General features: G+C 36.8%; 1 protein-coding gene across 3 annotated transcripts in view; it reads right to left on the bottom strand.

The window, feature by feature from the left end:
- The window catches only part of MALRD1 (MAM and LDL receptor class A domain containing 1), a 600,846-nt gene that overhangs the window by 553,673 nt on the left and 30,107 nt on the right, over positions 1-17,066 (bottom strand). For all 3 annotated transcript variants that reach the window (XM_042230497.1, XM_060397269.1, XM_042230498.1), the window contains exons 6-8: positions 10,178-10,279; positions 9,441-9,587; positions 5,120-5,286 (exon numbers count right to left, since the gene is read on the bottom strand). In XM_042230497.1, coding sequence (XP_042086431.1) covers positions 5,120-5,286; positions 9,441-9,587; positions 10,178-10,279 — 416 coding nt within the window. The remainder of the gene's footprint in view (positions 1-5,119; positions 5,287-9,440; positions 9,588-10,177; positions 10,280-17,066) is intronic.

Here is a 17,066-nt window from a genome sequence, read left to right as displayed (position 1 = left end):
CTTCAGGAGATGGTGAGGAGCAGGGGGGCCTGGAGTGCTGCAGTCCATGGGGTTGCAAAGAGTTGGACATGACTGAGCAACTGAACAATTATACACACACACACACACACACACATATATAGATAGATATGGAGAAGGAAATGGCAACCCACTCCAATATTCTTGCCTGGAGAATCCCAGGGACAGAGGAGCCTGGTGGGCAGCCATCTGTGGGGTCGCACAGAGTCGGACACGACTGAAGCAACTTAGGAGGAGGAGGAGGAGGATAGATAGATATAGATAGATAGTGAAATACAGTGAAAATGCAGACAGTGGCATAAATGTCTCAGGTTAAACTCTGAGGCCATCTCTGTGACCTCCCATCTGTGAGATAGGAAATAGCACTGGAAGGTGACATCTAATTGTAATCCAGATGACACATGACATCCATCACTTTCAGACTCTTAAGAGCCTTTATCTCCTTACTTGGTTTCACTTATTTCATTCATATGCAAGATTTTCTAAATATGAATTTCTTTTTAGCTTTGTTCTTTGCCCTCTGTTATCTACTCCAATTTCTAGGTCTTAAATATTTCAGAGAAGATAGTCTAAACCCATTAAAATGTACTTCATTCTATTACTTAATTATATGAACATTTAAGACTTCCATAAGACAATGAAACATACATGGCGGGCACATATTTTCAGCTGATAGTTTCCAGGTCACATCACAATGAAGTTATAAAGGGTTGAAAAATACAGCACATTTTTCTTTCAATAATTTCTTAAGCAACTTTAGTTATTTAGCACTGAGACACTATGTCCTCCACTGACGCTTTTATTGACACTACCAGGCAAGCTGCATTTACCACGTCCCTTCACTTTCACTTTATGAGGGTAATGTACAGTTGTTTTGCTCTTTCTTCACAATGACTAATTGATTTTCCCCATTCTACCTGAAGAAGAATGCATTTACATTTTGTTCAGGAGGCTGAGCATAGTTCTTTCTAAACTTAACTTAGCATTTGAAAAATCATTTAATGGTATATTGTGTATGAAATCTAGACTTTTCTACCACATTTTCCTATCTGACAACACAAGTAATACAAACAAAAAAAATTTACTCCAACTACGTGATATCAGCTTTTATTTTATATTTGTCCATACTCTCACATTTAGCTAGTTACTTTCAACAGGTGTCAATGTAAAACACAAACCCTCAGGTCAGAAAAGCCTTCAAGTGATGTTCCAATGTTCTATTATTTTAAAATCAATCAATCAAAATTATGTAAATGTCTTTACTCCTCTAGACCAGCTTCCCAGGTGACAGAGTGGTAAAGAATATGCCTGCCAATGAAGGAGATGCAAGTGATGTGGGTTTCACCCCTGGGTCAGGAAGATCTCCTGGAGAAGGGAATGGCAACCCACTCCAGTATTCTTGCCTGGAGAATCCCCATGGATAGAGGAGCCTGATGGGCTACAGTCCATGGGGTCGCAAAGAGTCAGACATGGCTGAGTAACTGAGCACACACCTAGGACTTAGCAACTGGACAACAACAACAGCAAAACTCCCCAGACCAGGCTTAATAATGCCGTTTTACCTCTCAAGAAAAATATGATCGGATCTCTTAGAGCTCTCTGCTTCTCCCCGCCTCTTCCAGTGGGGGAAAAAAAAATCAGATATCAAATTCAAGTTTTTTTTTTTTTAAAACTACTTTTGATCGCATGTGGTGATAGGTCCATGTACTTTAGCAAAAGCTCTCCTTCAAGGAAAGCTTACTATAGCTTTAAAACTTGTATCACACAAGAAAAGATATTTTTCTAAGGCATTTTTTTTTCCTTTCTCAACTACAAGTTCCTCCTATTTATTTGCCAGTGGGAATTTTAAAAATATATAAAAGTCACCACAAGCTGGGAACCCATACTATCCTTGGCTCACTGACATGGCAACTTTCCTGAGGATAAAAGATAGGCTATTGCTATGATTATTATCTTATAGATGATGGGCAGAAACTTAATCCTAAGAACAGTTAGATGGTACATACACTGGAGCTGACTTTCAAAGTTTCAACTTTTTATCTAACAACTTTCCTTTCATCTATTTTTTATTTCTCAAGCTCTAATGTACTCCAAAAAATAAAATTGTGCTTAACATTCCCCCTAGATATTTCTTGGTTCACCTGCACACGTTATCATAAGGGTTGTTTTTGTTATTCTATCCACAGATTATGTTAATGATCATTTTCATCAAGAGCTAATTTTTTAAATGATAGGTTTGAAGTCCTTTTTACCTTTGTGACACAACATCAAGTTGTCATTTAAATGTACTGTGATGCAGATTTTGCACTAGTGACCGATGCGTGGCATGTAGCAAGCACAGTGAATAGTGTCAGAAAAGACTGGACAGTGCCTTACAGAATGCTGGTGAACTCATGGACCAAGTATCAGTCAACACTGCCTAAGATGTACCTCCAGTTGTTTCTGATTAATACGCTGGATGAGTTCTCCACGGTTAACTTCTTCTTATAAGGAGGGAGACAGAATCTTGAGAAGTCTATTATTATTATATGACATAGTATTTGAAACCAATTTATTTGCACTTTTTTCTTGTACAGTCCCAAAGCCAGAGGAATGATACTGCTCACTTCCAATAATTCATATCTCCATATACACGTACTGAAACATAATCTACCACTGATGTTCAGGATATTAAAATAACCCTTAGTATTAGAAGATAAAAAACACAAATTTCTACTTAAACTTAGGATAATAATTCATTCAACATTTAATGAATATTAATCACCCACCTTTTGAAAAGCAGCATTGTAACATCATACTTTTTAAAATGCATCTTTAACTATAATATAAGCTCAACAAAATTTCAGAATTTTCTTTTTACTATGCCTTTGTTGAAGGAGGATTTGGAAATTGCAGAAAGTTTCAAAGTACATGAAAGTTCACTGGACTTGGTTTACATGACACAGCTGATAGTGACTAAAAGATACTTGAAGCTTGAATGCTATAACATATAAAGTTAAACCTATTTTTGTTCGTAAAAATTTTCCAATTATCTTAAAAGTTTGGAGCCCTACAGAAAGGGCAGGGAGGTGTTTCAGCCCCTCCACCCACCTCAGTTCAGTTCAGTTGTTCAGTCATGTCCGACTCTTTGCCACCCCATGAATCTCAGCACGCCAGGCCTCCCTGTCTATCACCAACTCCCGGAGTTCACTCAGACTCACGTATGTCGGGTCAGTGATGCCATCCAGCCATCTCATCCTCTGTTGTCCCCTCCTCCTCCTGCCCCCAATCCCTCCTAGCATCAGAGTCTTTTCCAATGAGCCAACTCTTCACATGACGTGGCCAAAGTACTGGAGTTTCAGCTTTAGCATCGTTCCTTCCAAAGAAATCCCATACCACATCAAATTGAATGAAATATATCAAATAGATTCTAGGGCAGCACACTGCCAAATACTACTGGAAAAATGCAATGAAAATATAGTAAAATGTCTCATCCATGTAACAAAGAAAAATGTGTTAGGCCATCTAATGAGAGTATTCAGCTTTAGCAGTCTATGAAAGTCCTGGAAAAGAGAAGTAGAAGAAAAAAAAAAAGACTGGATATGATGAGAATGACACAAAAAAGAAAAAGGGACAGGTGAAATGATAGAACTCAGGAGAAAAGAATGGCTTTTCGATGTTCAAGTATCTTGGTAATAAGAAGTTTGATACTTGAGGATCAACTATGAAGTCACTTCACACTTCTAGAGCCTATTATACAGGATGAAGTACAGAAAGAGAAAGATAAATATCATATATTGTGTATATATATGGAATCCAGAAAGATGGTACTGATGAACCTATCTGTGGGGCAGCAATGGAGAGGCAGTCATAGAAAACGGGCTTGTGGACACAGAGGGAAGAGGGTGGCCCAAATGGAGAGAGTAGCCCTGAAACACATACATTATATGTGTAAAATTAGACAGCCGGTGGAAAGTTGCTGTATAACACATGGAGCTCAGATCTGGTGCTCTGTGACAACCCAGAGGGGTGGGATGGAGTGGAGGGTAGGAGGGAGGTTCAGGAGGGAGAGGACATATGTATGCCTATGGCAGACTCAGGTTGATATATGGCAGAAACCAACGCAATATTGTAAAGCAATTATTCTCCAATTTAAAATAATGAATTTTTAAAATAGAACAAAGGAAAATGCTTCTGAAAGATGGTTAGTGGCACCTGATAAGTACAAGTGATAAACTTTTGTTGAAGAATGAATCTGACTGATGTCACCCAGAAGTTTCAACTCAATTTACCCAAAGCCATTTGAGCAAAAGGAAACTTGATTGGAGGCTTTTTACTGTCCTTTTCCAGTGTCAGAATTCCTGCAATTATTGTCAAATGTCTCCCATTTCTGCAGTGACTGCTGTTTACCCCTACAATTTCTTTATTCCTACCTGTAAATAAATTTTTCACAATAGAAATTCTCAGAGTCTCAAGTATTTTTTGTATGTGTACAGGATTGTTTTCAGTTAAAGTTAGTTGTTGCTTTTTACTCACTAGCATTACCACTACAACTTTCTCTCTGCCCAATGCACTATTTTTTTTCCAGTTATATGACTCATTTGGCTTATTTAATCAGCAATTACCAATCTTTTTAAAACTGAATCTACTGTAACAGAACAAGTAATTTACTTCCATCATATTTATAGCTTTAAGGTTACAGAGAATAAAAGTCCAGAGCAGATCACATCAACACTTCAGTGTAGAGTTAATAATATAGAATCCCCAATACATTACGACACCATAGTTACTTTTAACATATTTTCATGAATTTTAAAAATCTTATGAAGTTTTTACAAACTATCACCATGACTTTTGTACTTGACAATATCTCTTAAACTAATTTCTTAGTACATTTTTTGTTGTATAGCACAGGAAACTACATTCAATATCTTTTACTAAAACATAATGGAAAAGAAAAACGTAAACTCCCCCTCAGAGAAAAAAAAAAAAAGTATATCAAATAAAGGCAAGTCAAAAAATACCTGCAGTCTACACATAACTAAGAAATAGAAATAAAAATTGCCAAGAATAGAAATTTCATTTATTACTGAATTTGAAAGTAATACAAGTTTCTTCTCACCTTATCATTAGACAGTCCTACTCTGAGAACACTGTTTTCCATAGAGTAATAGAATTGAAGATGGCAGCTCCGGCCCAGGCAGTGACACACGGAGCTATTCAGGTAAGCCCTGCTGTCTAAATGAGTAAGAGTAGAAGCTTGCTTAGCCCCTACCCATAGACAGTAACCTGAAAAATAAAGGGGGGAAAAGCAACTTAGAAAAAACTCAGCTGTTTCTGTTTGAACAAAATTATCATGTTTCTGGAATTTTCAAAATCAAGTTTAAAACACAAGTATTTTATTTAAAAGAATAGGATTTTTTTAATGACATCAACTACAAATTATAGATTTTCATTTCCATATTTTCTTACTTTTTTTTGATGTGGACTATTTTTAAAGTCTTTATTGAATGTGTTCCAATATTGTTTTCTGCTTTGGTTTTTTCAGCCATGAGACATATGGGATCTTAGCTGCCTGACAAGGGGTAGAACCCTCACCCCCTACATTGGAAGATAAAGTCTTAACCACTGGACCATCAGGGAAGTCCTGCCATATTTGATTTCTAAAATGCATTGTAATCTCATCCTAATTCCTGAAATCAAAGTTTTATACTATCCTCAATATGAATGTTCTTATAAAAAGAAATCTATTGATATAAAAATCTCTGTGCCACCAAATGATCATTTAAATGTCACAATGCAATCTTTCTTTAATCAAAAATTCCTCATCTTTCTTCCCAGAATTATTTTTCCTTTTGGTTATTTTTTCTATTCTTCACAGGAAAACCTTCATCATTTAAGGGAATGCAATTTAAACTGCCTCTTTCTGACCAAACTATGTTGAAATACCAGATACTTACAATCCCACAAATTACATGGATGGGTTTTGTAGTACATAAAAATACTGTCAATCAATTTTTCCCATCTGATTCTTAAAACTAATCTGGATTTATTTTAATTCAGTAATACATATAATATAGAAATACAAAGCTATTTCTATATTTTTATAACTTTAATTCTAAAAATAGGGTTTTTCAAATGCTCTATTTCCTTGTAAGATAGCAAATATTCCTACAGCTTCAAAAAAAAAAAAACTATGAATTTAGTGAAGCTCTGATTGACTTTAATCAAAATAGTACAATAAATTAATACTTTGCCTCTGACCTATACCCAAGGAAATGATAAATGACATAAAAATACAGTTTTATAAACGCAGAGACAGAATAAGCACAAGAGAAAACATCTCAAAAGATGAGGAAGAACAGGTATGATAAACAGAGCTGAAACCATAGAACTCTCAGACTTGAGACCAGACAGGCTGTAGTGGCGAGAATTTCAACTACTTCAAATGCTGCACAGCCCTGGATGAACAGAGCCTAATTCTCTCAATGAAGTTAGAGATTGGGGCTGGGAACCTTGCTTATAAACTGAGATGGGAAATATGCCTACCCTCATTGCTGTGGCTAGGGCTAAGTGACAGAATGTGGAAAACATATGAGACCCTACAACAGGACTGTTACTCACATAAGGTTCTGGGTTGCTGAGTAATACCACAATAAAACAGCTGAACAAGAAGGCAAGAACAAAGAAAAAGAGCTGTAAAGAATAAAAGTAGTGGAGAAAGAGAACAAATCTCATTGAAAGAGAGCCTGCAAATTTTCCTGTTTCTGGACCACTAGTAAGGAGCTTGGGAGTTGCTACTCCCATCCACTCAGCAAGAAAATATATGAACTGAAAATCAACAACTCCTCTTATACCCCTAAGAAAATTGAGGTCAGGGTACAAACCACTGGGCAGGAATTGGTGAGACAAGCAGATATAGAGAATCACAGCTTTCAAGCCCAGAATCCCAAGAACACAAACTTCTGTGGGAATCAGTACTGGGGTGGAGAAATCTAGACTGTAATGGATGAACTGCTAGAGGCTCAGTGTGAATGCACTTGAGAGCTGAAAACTCCAGACAGTCCCATCTTAGAGAGGACCCCATTCTGTTTTACCTCCAGGAGCCCTACCAGATTCTCACAGTAAGAGTTAGAGCAAAATCCCTTTTTGCCTACAGCTAGGGAGAAGAGAAGGCAACAGCAACCCACTCTAGTACTTTTGCCTGGAAAATCCCATGGATGGAGGAGCCTGGTGGGCTGCAGTCCATGGGAGTTGGACACGACTGAGCGACTTCACTTTCACTTTTCACTTTCATGCATTGGAGCAGGAAATGGCAACCCACTCCAGTGTTCTTGCCTGGAGAACCCCAGGGACGGGGGAGCCTGGTGGGTTGCCATCTATGGGGTCGCACTGAGTTGGACACAACTGAAGCAACTTAGCAGCAGCAGCAGGGGAACAGATGGTTGCATGGCACCACTGACTCAATGGACATGAGTTTGAGCAAGCTCCGGGAGATGGTGAAGGACAGGAAGCCTGGCATGCTGCCGTCCATAGGGTTGCAAACAGTCAGACATGACTGAGCAACTGAACAACAACAACAAGGGGGAAAAGAGGGCTTCCCAGGTGGCCCAGTGGGTAAAGAATCTGCCTGCAAACGTGGAAGACCCTGGAGATATAGGTTCAATTCCTGGGTTGGGAAGATCCCCTGAAAGAGGGCACAACAACCCACTCCAGTATTCTTACCTAGAGAATCCTGTGGACAGAGGAGCCGTGTGGGCTACAGTCCATAGGTCACAAAGAGTCAGACAGGACTGAAGCAGCTGAGCACAGCACAGAGGAAAAGGAAAGTAATCATTTTGAAATATACCTGGCCTCTCCTGTTATTCTTAACAAGACTTTCACTCCAAACAAACTATTTACCACCACCACTACGTAACTGACTGCAGCTGAGATCAGGGAGAAGTGAAATATCAAATCCATCAGTTCTAACCTTCCACATGAAGTGAGACAAATATCCAGAGCCAGTCCCCTCTGGCATTCCTGTCTCACGTGATGTAAGGGAGAAGGATGTGTCAAGGTTTTAGAGCAAAGGTACCATTCCTCTCAAAGACTGAGATTGACTCCTGGGACTACAGGATGCTTCCCTTCCTCTCACAAGTGATCCCCATATCAAAAATGGTCTTGTAAAATAACAAGGGCATGTTATCAAAGGACAGCAGGCCTCAGACCTTATTTCAGAAGACATCTCTAGGGAAACTCAAAGACAACAGTGGGATGAAAACAAAAATATCAGATACAATTTTCATCTCAGACATTAAAAGCTATGGCCATCAGTAAACAGAGCCTAATCTGTAACTGGAAAAATATAAAAACCTCATATTAAACACCTATTTATCTTAATTCCAATACGCTTGGCTTTCACAAAAAAATTACAAGGCATACTAAAAGGCGAAAAAGTTTGAAGAGAAAAAAAAAAACATCAGAACTAGGCCCATAAATGGCAGGGATGCTATAATAAGACTGTAAATTTTTTAAAATTAGGATTAATAAGTTAAGAATTCTAATAGAAAAAGTAGAAAACATGCAAAAAGGATAATATAGGCAGAGAGTTTAGAATGTTAGGAATAAAAAACACTAGAACAGAAATGAAGAATGCCTTCAAAGAACTCATTAATAGACTGACTCAACTGAGGCATGAATCTGAGCTTAAGAATACATCAATAGGATCTTCCAAAACTGAAAAGCAAACAGTGGAAAATAAAGGAGCAATTCTTTAATTCTATCTAAGAACTCAGGAAAACTAAAAAGATGCAACATATGCATAATGGGAATATGAGAAGAAGAGAGACAGGAAGAAAACCAGTATTTGAAGTAATAATGACTGAGAATTTTCCCCCAAGTCAATGTCAGACAGACACCAAAGTGCAGATCCTAGAAGCTCAGGAAACACCAAGTAGGATAAATGTCCAAGAAACGACACCGAAGCAAATTATTATATTAAAAACTGCAGACAATCAAAGACAAGCAAAAATTTTGAAATACTCCAGACTTGCTTTGTAAGAAATGCTAAAAGGCATTCTTCAGAGAGAAGAAAAATAACGCAGGTCAGGAACTCTGATCTACATAAAGAAAGGAATGGTATTAGAGAAGGAATAAATGAATGTAAAACAAAACATTTTATTTTCAGCTTGCTTAGCTGATCAAAAAATAAATTCGTTCACAACAGGAATAGTCTTAATGTATTTGCTAATTAAGTGAAATGAATGATATCAATAATATGAGAGAATTGAAGGAAGAATTAGGAGTATTTTATTATAATAAGTTCCTTGCACTACCCGTGAAAAGCATAGAGTTATTTGAAAAAAATCTTAGCTTAGTTGTAAATGCATTTCTATGATTCTAGAGCAAACACTAAAAAAAGTAAAAATGGAAATATAATTGATATGATTTTTATTTGCTACCTTCATCATCACTGCTCTGATCTTGTTGAGGTGTATATTCTAACACAGGAATTTCTCTTGCTTTTGTGCGCATCCAGGAAGTTTGCCCAGCAGTTGGTTCTGATACCCAATCACACATGTCAAATGCAAATCCACAGGCTTGACACACTGAGGAGAGGAGAAAAAGATGTTGGCAGACTATCATAGTCTACTGGAGTGGCTGCTTAACAATGGTTATAGTTGCAATCAAGGCTAAGCATATATACACACACAAATACACTAATTCATACCAATAAGCCTTAGAGTGAACTCTTCTTTTTAAAAGTTCGTAATTTGATCCAGACAGGCATCCTCCCAAATGAGAACCATTACCACACTTCCACTGTGTGTGTGTTTTTTTTTTTTCATAAGAAATACCAGACTTTACCTACTTTATGGAATTCAGTTAGCTTAAATCATTTACTATTCACAATCACATTAAAATTTTAAAGAAGATACATTGTATTTAATTCCATGATTTTTAGAGCAACTATTTTTCAAAACATTACCTTAACTTGATATATTTACTATCTTTCACTTTTTTAATAAACCACACACTTCCAATTACAATCCAGCTAAAACCCCAGTGATACTCCTGGTAAAACAAGGACACAGATGACACAGAGCCTGTCGAGTGAGTACCCCTACTAGTGGTTTGATATTTCTGTGGGGGTCCGAGTCTCATGGATGGCAGGCAGGCATCTCATTTTTGCACTTACACCTCAATCCTTCATCTGTAGAATCAAATCTGCAGAGACTTCTATCTGGATGGCATAGTTCCTTCTCAGTATTCGATGCCTCTTGACATGGCAAAATGTCATCTGTTAAATGTAAAGATTGGCAAAAAGTGAGATGTGGTATCACTAGAAAGGATCATGGGATTCTCAAAAGGTTAACCTTTGTTCTACAGAGAGTGCTGAACCCAACTCTCCTCTATGGCAGCATCGCACTATTATATAGACAGAGAAACAGATTCAGGAAGAGAAGAGAAGAGAGAATAACATGACCATGTCAGTACTTCTAGATTTTAATCAGATCTCTGTGGCGATTGCTAAGACTCCAAGCCAAATCATCTAGGTCTCCAGTGAAGTAGGTTACATGCTTTAATGTGGAAACAAAGAGCCTATCATTTGGCTGATAACTGTACATGTATCAAATACAACATATGGTAACCTCTTTACCTGGGTCCACCCTGGATTTACTTTCCTGCAGATCTTTCAAATGGAGCCTATTTCCTCCCACTCCCCCCACTGCCATAGTCCTTGCAACACAGGACTTCAAAGTGGTGGAATTGTCCTTTCATCCCCTGCTTCCATAGATAATTCTCACTCAACACAAAAAGAGGCAAGAATATACAGTGAAGAAAATACAGACTTTTCAATAAGTAGTGCTGGGAAAGCTAGATAGCTACATGTAAAAGAATGAAATTAGAACATTCTCTAATATCATAGACAAAAATAAACTCAAAATAGATTAAAGACCTGAATGTAAGACCAGATCCAATAAAACTCCTAGAGGAAACATAGGCAGAACACTGACATAAATCACAGAAATGATCCATCTTCTAAAGTAACGGAAATAAAAGCTAAAATAAACAAATGGGACCTGATTAAACTTTTAATTAATTAACCTTTTCTGCAAAAGAGACCATGGGAATGGGAAAAAAACATTTGCAAATGATTACTGATAAGGGGTTAATTTCCAAAATATATAAACAACAACACAACTCAACATCAAAAAACCAAACAAACAAACAAATGACCAGGTTAAAAAACAGGCAAAAGAAATGAATAGACACTTTTTTCAAAGGGGAAATGCAGATGACCAACAGGTCATGAAAAGATGCTCAACGTCACTAATCATCAGGGAAATCCAAATCAAAACCACAATTAGATATCACCATAAATTAGTCAGAATGACTGCCTTCAGAAAGAACACGGATAACAAATGTTGGCAAGGATGTGGTGAGAAGGGAACACTCGTACATTTTTGGTGGGAATGGAAACTGATTCAACCACTGTGTCAAGCAGTATGGAGATTTCTCACCTTGCTAAATATTTGACTTTTAAATCTTTTGACATCAAATGATATCCCTCTCTGCCTGTGCCAGCTTGTCACCATCATCTATGGACACTGGTGCACCACCAGAACATGTTAAAGCTAAATCAAGTAGTGAGTCAGATCTTGGTTCCTCTGCTCAAGATCATCACAAGGGCTTCTGTCCTATAAGAAGTAGATATAAAATTCCTTTGCATGATCCTCACACAAACCAGGCTTACTTTTGCCTCAGGACTTCTACATTTACACATTGCTTCCTTCCAATATACACATGGCTGGTTCCTTCAACTTATTTTCTGAGCAAAAAAAAAAAAAAATATATATATATATATATATATATATATATACACACACACACACATTCTCCATGTGACCATGCATGATCTATTTAAAACTTTAAAACTCTACTTAAAACTTCATTTCCCCCTTACCTGGGCACTCTCATCTCAATTTTCTGCTGTTTTATTGTGTCCATACATAGCACATGTCATCACTTGACATAAAATATATTTTTCTATTCACTTATTTAATTTCACTCACTGTCTGATTAAAATATAAATTCCATGAACTCAGGGATTACTTTTTTTTTTTTTTACTGCTTCTCACATGCATCTAGAAAAATTCTTGATATAACATAGATGTTCAATATGTACTTGTTTAATGAATGGATAAATAAATGACCTAAGACCTATTCAATGAAAACTTTTAAAATAGTATAAACTCTATATAAATTGTTTGTATTTTTATTGGAAATAAAATTGAACCAATTGGTTATGAAAACGATTTATGCATAACATCCTTAATCTGGTTTCTCATAATGGAAGCTAACAAATGATGAATATGCAAAGCTTCTTGCACATAAGATTCGAGGAAAATTAAACTGTATATGCAATTAAGGGAGTGTGGGCAATAAATGAAGCGAAGATTGCACAATAACAATTACCGTGAAACAATTAAAACAGTAATTTTTGTAGATTCATATAAGAGCTACAAATCTCCTACCCCTAGAAGTCCATAATTAAATATTTGCCATAGTTCAATTAGATGTTGTATATTATCTCTAATTTTTCACTATTTGTACAAAACAATACCCACAAAAGTGCTATAAACAAAAATAGCAAAACAGTCAAGAAAAAATTGCATGGAATTAAAAAAAAATTTTTTGATGTGGATCATTTTTAAAGTCTTTGTTGAATTTGTTACAGCATTGCTTCTGTTATTTATATTTTGGTTTTTTGGCCACGAGGCAGGTGGGATCTTAGCTCCCGACCAGGGATCAAACATGCACCCCCTACAGGAGAAGGCAAAGTCGAAACCACTGGACCACCAGAGAATTCTCATGCATGGAATTTAAAATGCAGCTTGTATCAGTTGGTATTAAATACTTTTCACCAATGTTAGCCACTTTTACTACCTTTAGTCTCCCAAATGGAATTCGCAACCACAACAACAATGGCATGGGGGAGGGGTGCAATAAATTGTCAATCAATTAATCTTCTGAACAGCTTTTTGTTTTAGTATATTCTATTTCAGAGCTCAAAGCTATTTAAAGATGTCATCTATATTTATATTCATATTCAATTTTCTTCCTCTCCATCCTCTCTCCCTTTAATTCTTATAATGCACCACAATCCAGCTGTAGAAAATTATCTTCGACATTTTAAAATTCTCCATCAATGATGTACAATCAGCAGGATGAAGCTTTGTCAACAATTTCAAAGTCTCTATACCAATGAAGCCACATGTGCAAAGCCTGCCATAAATCTTATCTTGTACAAACAGGTTACATGAAATTGACCAGACTCCCTCAGATGGTAGAAAATGAAGTCCAAGCCTCAAAGCTACTGCTGCAAAAGTTATAATTGACATCTACTTTTGACTCCAGGGGTTTTTGACAATTTCTTTATCAGTTTTCTTAAATCAGTAATGAATTTCAATGAATAGTCATTAGATATTAAAAGGTAGCTAGAAATAAGATAAAAAGGTAACTAGTTAAATAATGCTTAGTTAACTGGATAATATATAAGCATTATTCAGGTTTTCATCAAGAGATAACTTGTGTACTTGGAATGTTTATAAAGGAGAATAAGGCAAAATCCTGGCAAGCCAACCTAAAAATATTCACAGAATATTCACAATATTCTGATTGTGAGCTATATCATGCAATCTTTATAAAAATACATAGTGAGTAATTTGTTCAAGAAACAATGTTATTTAAGAATCAATGCTTAAGCATATTCTTATTTAGTCACAAACACTGATTTTTCAGTCACAAACACTGATCTTTTTTCATATTTGCTATTTTGGTAAAGCCTAAACAGATCTTCCTTATAATAAACACACAGTGAATACCCCTGTCTTGGGAAGGGCAGTGGTTAGATACTATTTGAAATCATGGAAGTAATCTAAAATATTTTTTAATGTTATAAAAAGAATTTAGTTTTATTTTCCAACTTGAAAACCTTCAGAAACCATGATAATACCTATATCTATCACTTTTCTAGAGTTGTTTATACTTCTATAATAAAAAATAGAAACAGGTTTTTTTTTTTTTCCCTAAAGATAATAGTACACATAATAATCTACGTGGTGAAATAAAATACAAGAACAAGAAAAAAATCTATCTGGGGGATTTCTCATGATCAGAATTTTCCCAAATATAAAAAGTTACTATTTCTTTTAAATTTAAAAAAATTAAACAATAAAATTATACATTTCTGGTATTTATTTCTGTATATTTTGACAACCATAGAGCCATGGTCTGAAAATCCATCAATATTTCACTTAGTCAGTCAGGGCTGTCCCTAGTTGCTCTGATAGGCTGAACTGTACCCACCACCACCAATTCATATGCTCAAGTCCAAACGCTTAGTAGCTCAGAATGTGACCATATTTGGAGACAGGGTCTATAAAGAGGTAATTAAGGTAAAGTGTGGTCATATTGGTGGGCTCTAGTCCAATATGATTGGTGTCCTTATAAGAAGAGGCATTTAAGACATGGACACACAGAGAAAGAAGACTATATGAAGACCAAGGAGAAGACAGTCATCCACAAGCAGGGGGGAAAAAAATGCAAGAAAAAAAAAACTTGGTGACCCCTCGATGTTGGATTTCCAGCCTTCTGAATCATGAAAAATGAAGTTTCTGTTGCTTTAAGCCATCTGTTTGTGCATTCTTAGTCTTTTCAGTCGCGTCTGACTCTGTGTGACCCTATGGACCATAGCCCGCCAGGTTCTTCTGTCCATTGGATTCTCCAGGCAAGAATACTGGAGCGGGTTGTCATAACCTCCTCCAGGGGATTTTCCTGACCCAGCGATCAAACCTGTGTCTCCTATGTCTCCTGCATTGGCAGGCAGGTTCTTACCACTAGCACCACCTTAAGCCATCCAGTCTGTGATAACTTTTTTTAAACTACTGCCTTAGAAAACACGCACTGCCCCTGGGGTAATTAAGGCAGGTATCTAGTGGCCCAAAGTATGAAAGCCTAAATAGATGGCTGTCAATTTGAAAAACACACTGTAAGGCGAGCTGGTTTACTGTCTCTAGGAATTGGCTCACTCTGGAAGAGACAGACCCTCTTTGATCAGCAAGACACCGAGTATCAAAGCATCAAAACAGAGAAAATAAAAACACAGTAATAGAATTGTTCCCTTGTCTCAAAAGAAAAAAAAATCAGAACAAATTTTTAAAAGCACACTAGTTTGAAGAATAAAATAGAGAAGTCTTGTCAGGAAACCTATATATCTTAAACAGAACCATTTCTGTAAATCAAAATGACCACCAAAAGACTTATTACAGCATTCACTTTCAAGAGGACTCATTTCCAAATGCTATATATCTGCTGTAAAATGACAGAAAACACAATGTTTCCACTAAACCATGGCAAATATTTGCCTCAGCTTAATTCATCCTGATAAAAATCTCATTATTTTGAAGACATATCTTTATTTTTGATACTGAAACAAAACCTAAAAAATAATATAATATTCTTAGCATAAGTGTCAGAGAAGGCAATGGCACCCCACTCCAGTACTCTTGCCTGGAAAATCCCATGGACGGAGGAGCCTGGTGGGCTGCAGTCCATGGGGTCGCTAAGAGTCAAACACAGCTGAGTGATTTCTCTTTCACTTTTCACTTTCATGCATTGGAGACGGAAATGGCAACCCACTCCAGTGTTCTTGCCTGGAGAATCCCAGGGACGGGGCAGCCTGGTGGGCTGCCATCTATGGGGTCACACAGAGTCGGACACGACTGAAGTGACTTAGCAGCAGCAGCAGCATAAGTGTAAGTACTGCTAAAGAAATATATTCCCATGATATTTTATTTAAATCTGCTTTTTATGGAATGATACTTGTGGCTCAGCAGAAAGAGGAATTCATCCAAAATCCCAAATACTTGATATTTAAATAATTTCACATATTCTTTATTACACAATTCTCAGCATTTAGCTGTGTAGGTAAATCAATACTGTGTGTGTATGTATGGACAGGGACTAGGAGTGTGGGGGCATTTTCTGTAAGAGAAGTCTTCTCAGAAAAGACACCCTGACTCAGTCTGAAAGGGTATCTAGTAGCAGGACAGGTCATAAAAATTTTTTGTGAAATAAGCAGACGGAGCAATGTTTGCAAGATACGCAAAACAAAAACAGGAGATAACACTAGACTCACAAGTAGCTCTTTTGGGTCAGAATATGGGAATTCTTGGGGGAATTAAGAAGGAAGAAGTTGGGCTGGTGTGTTAGAGCAGGATCCTGGTGATCTTATGTCATGACCAAAAAAATCTGAATTCCATTCTGAAGGCAATGAGAGTTACTGAGGGATTTAAATAAAGTAGAGATTGGTCATAGTTGGATGTTAGAAAGTACAAACTGGTGGATAGCAGGTAGTAGTGATTAGTGGAGTGGAATAGACTGAAACTGGAATTTTCAAAATCCAAGAAAAAATAATGTGGGACATACAAAATCAGAGTTGGATGAAGAATAACGATAAATAAGTGGAGACAATTGGAGAAATATAAGAACATACTCTCACTAATGTTTTGCACCAAGTTAATGTGGAGGTGACAAAGGGGAAGAAGCATTGAAGAATGACTCCTTGGCTTCTATGTGAGACCAAACAGACATCAATAGGGAGCATAGGAAAAGGGAACTAAGGAAAAGAAATAGAGTTTGAAAGAAGATTGGAATTTAATTTTAAATATGCTAATGTTGAGTTTCTGTAGCAAATGGATGCTCACTCAACTTATAAACCTGTTCTCCTTGCCTTCTTTTATTACAGAGGCCAAATTTAAACACTCAGAAAAAAATTAAAAATTAAATAAACACTCAGTTTTCTTAGCCTCCCTAGCAACCAAGGTTGTCTGCATGACGATCACCTAGCTGATGAATGACATGTCCAAAACTATTTCCTATGTCATTCCTTCCTTCTTCCTATCCTGAATGAGAGAGGTTATTCCAGAAGCATAAGATGGCAAGCATGAGGCAAGTAGCAAGAAAACGCCTTAGTCCTTGAATTTAGCAGTATCAGAGTTGAAGAATCTATGCCATGACTA

The sequence above is a fragment of the Ovis aries genome, chromosome 13 (genome assembly GCF_016772045.2).
Source record: "Ovis aries strain OAR_USU_Benz2616 breed Rambouillet chromosome 13, ARS-UI_Ramb_v3.0, whole genome shotgun sequence".
Classification (NCBI taxonomy): Eukaryota; Metazoa; Chordata; class Mammalia; order Artiodactyla; family Bovidae; genus Ovis; species Ovis aries.
Note: the sequence above shows the minus strand (reverse complement) of the source record. Positions and strands in the feature narration are given on the sequence as shown.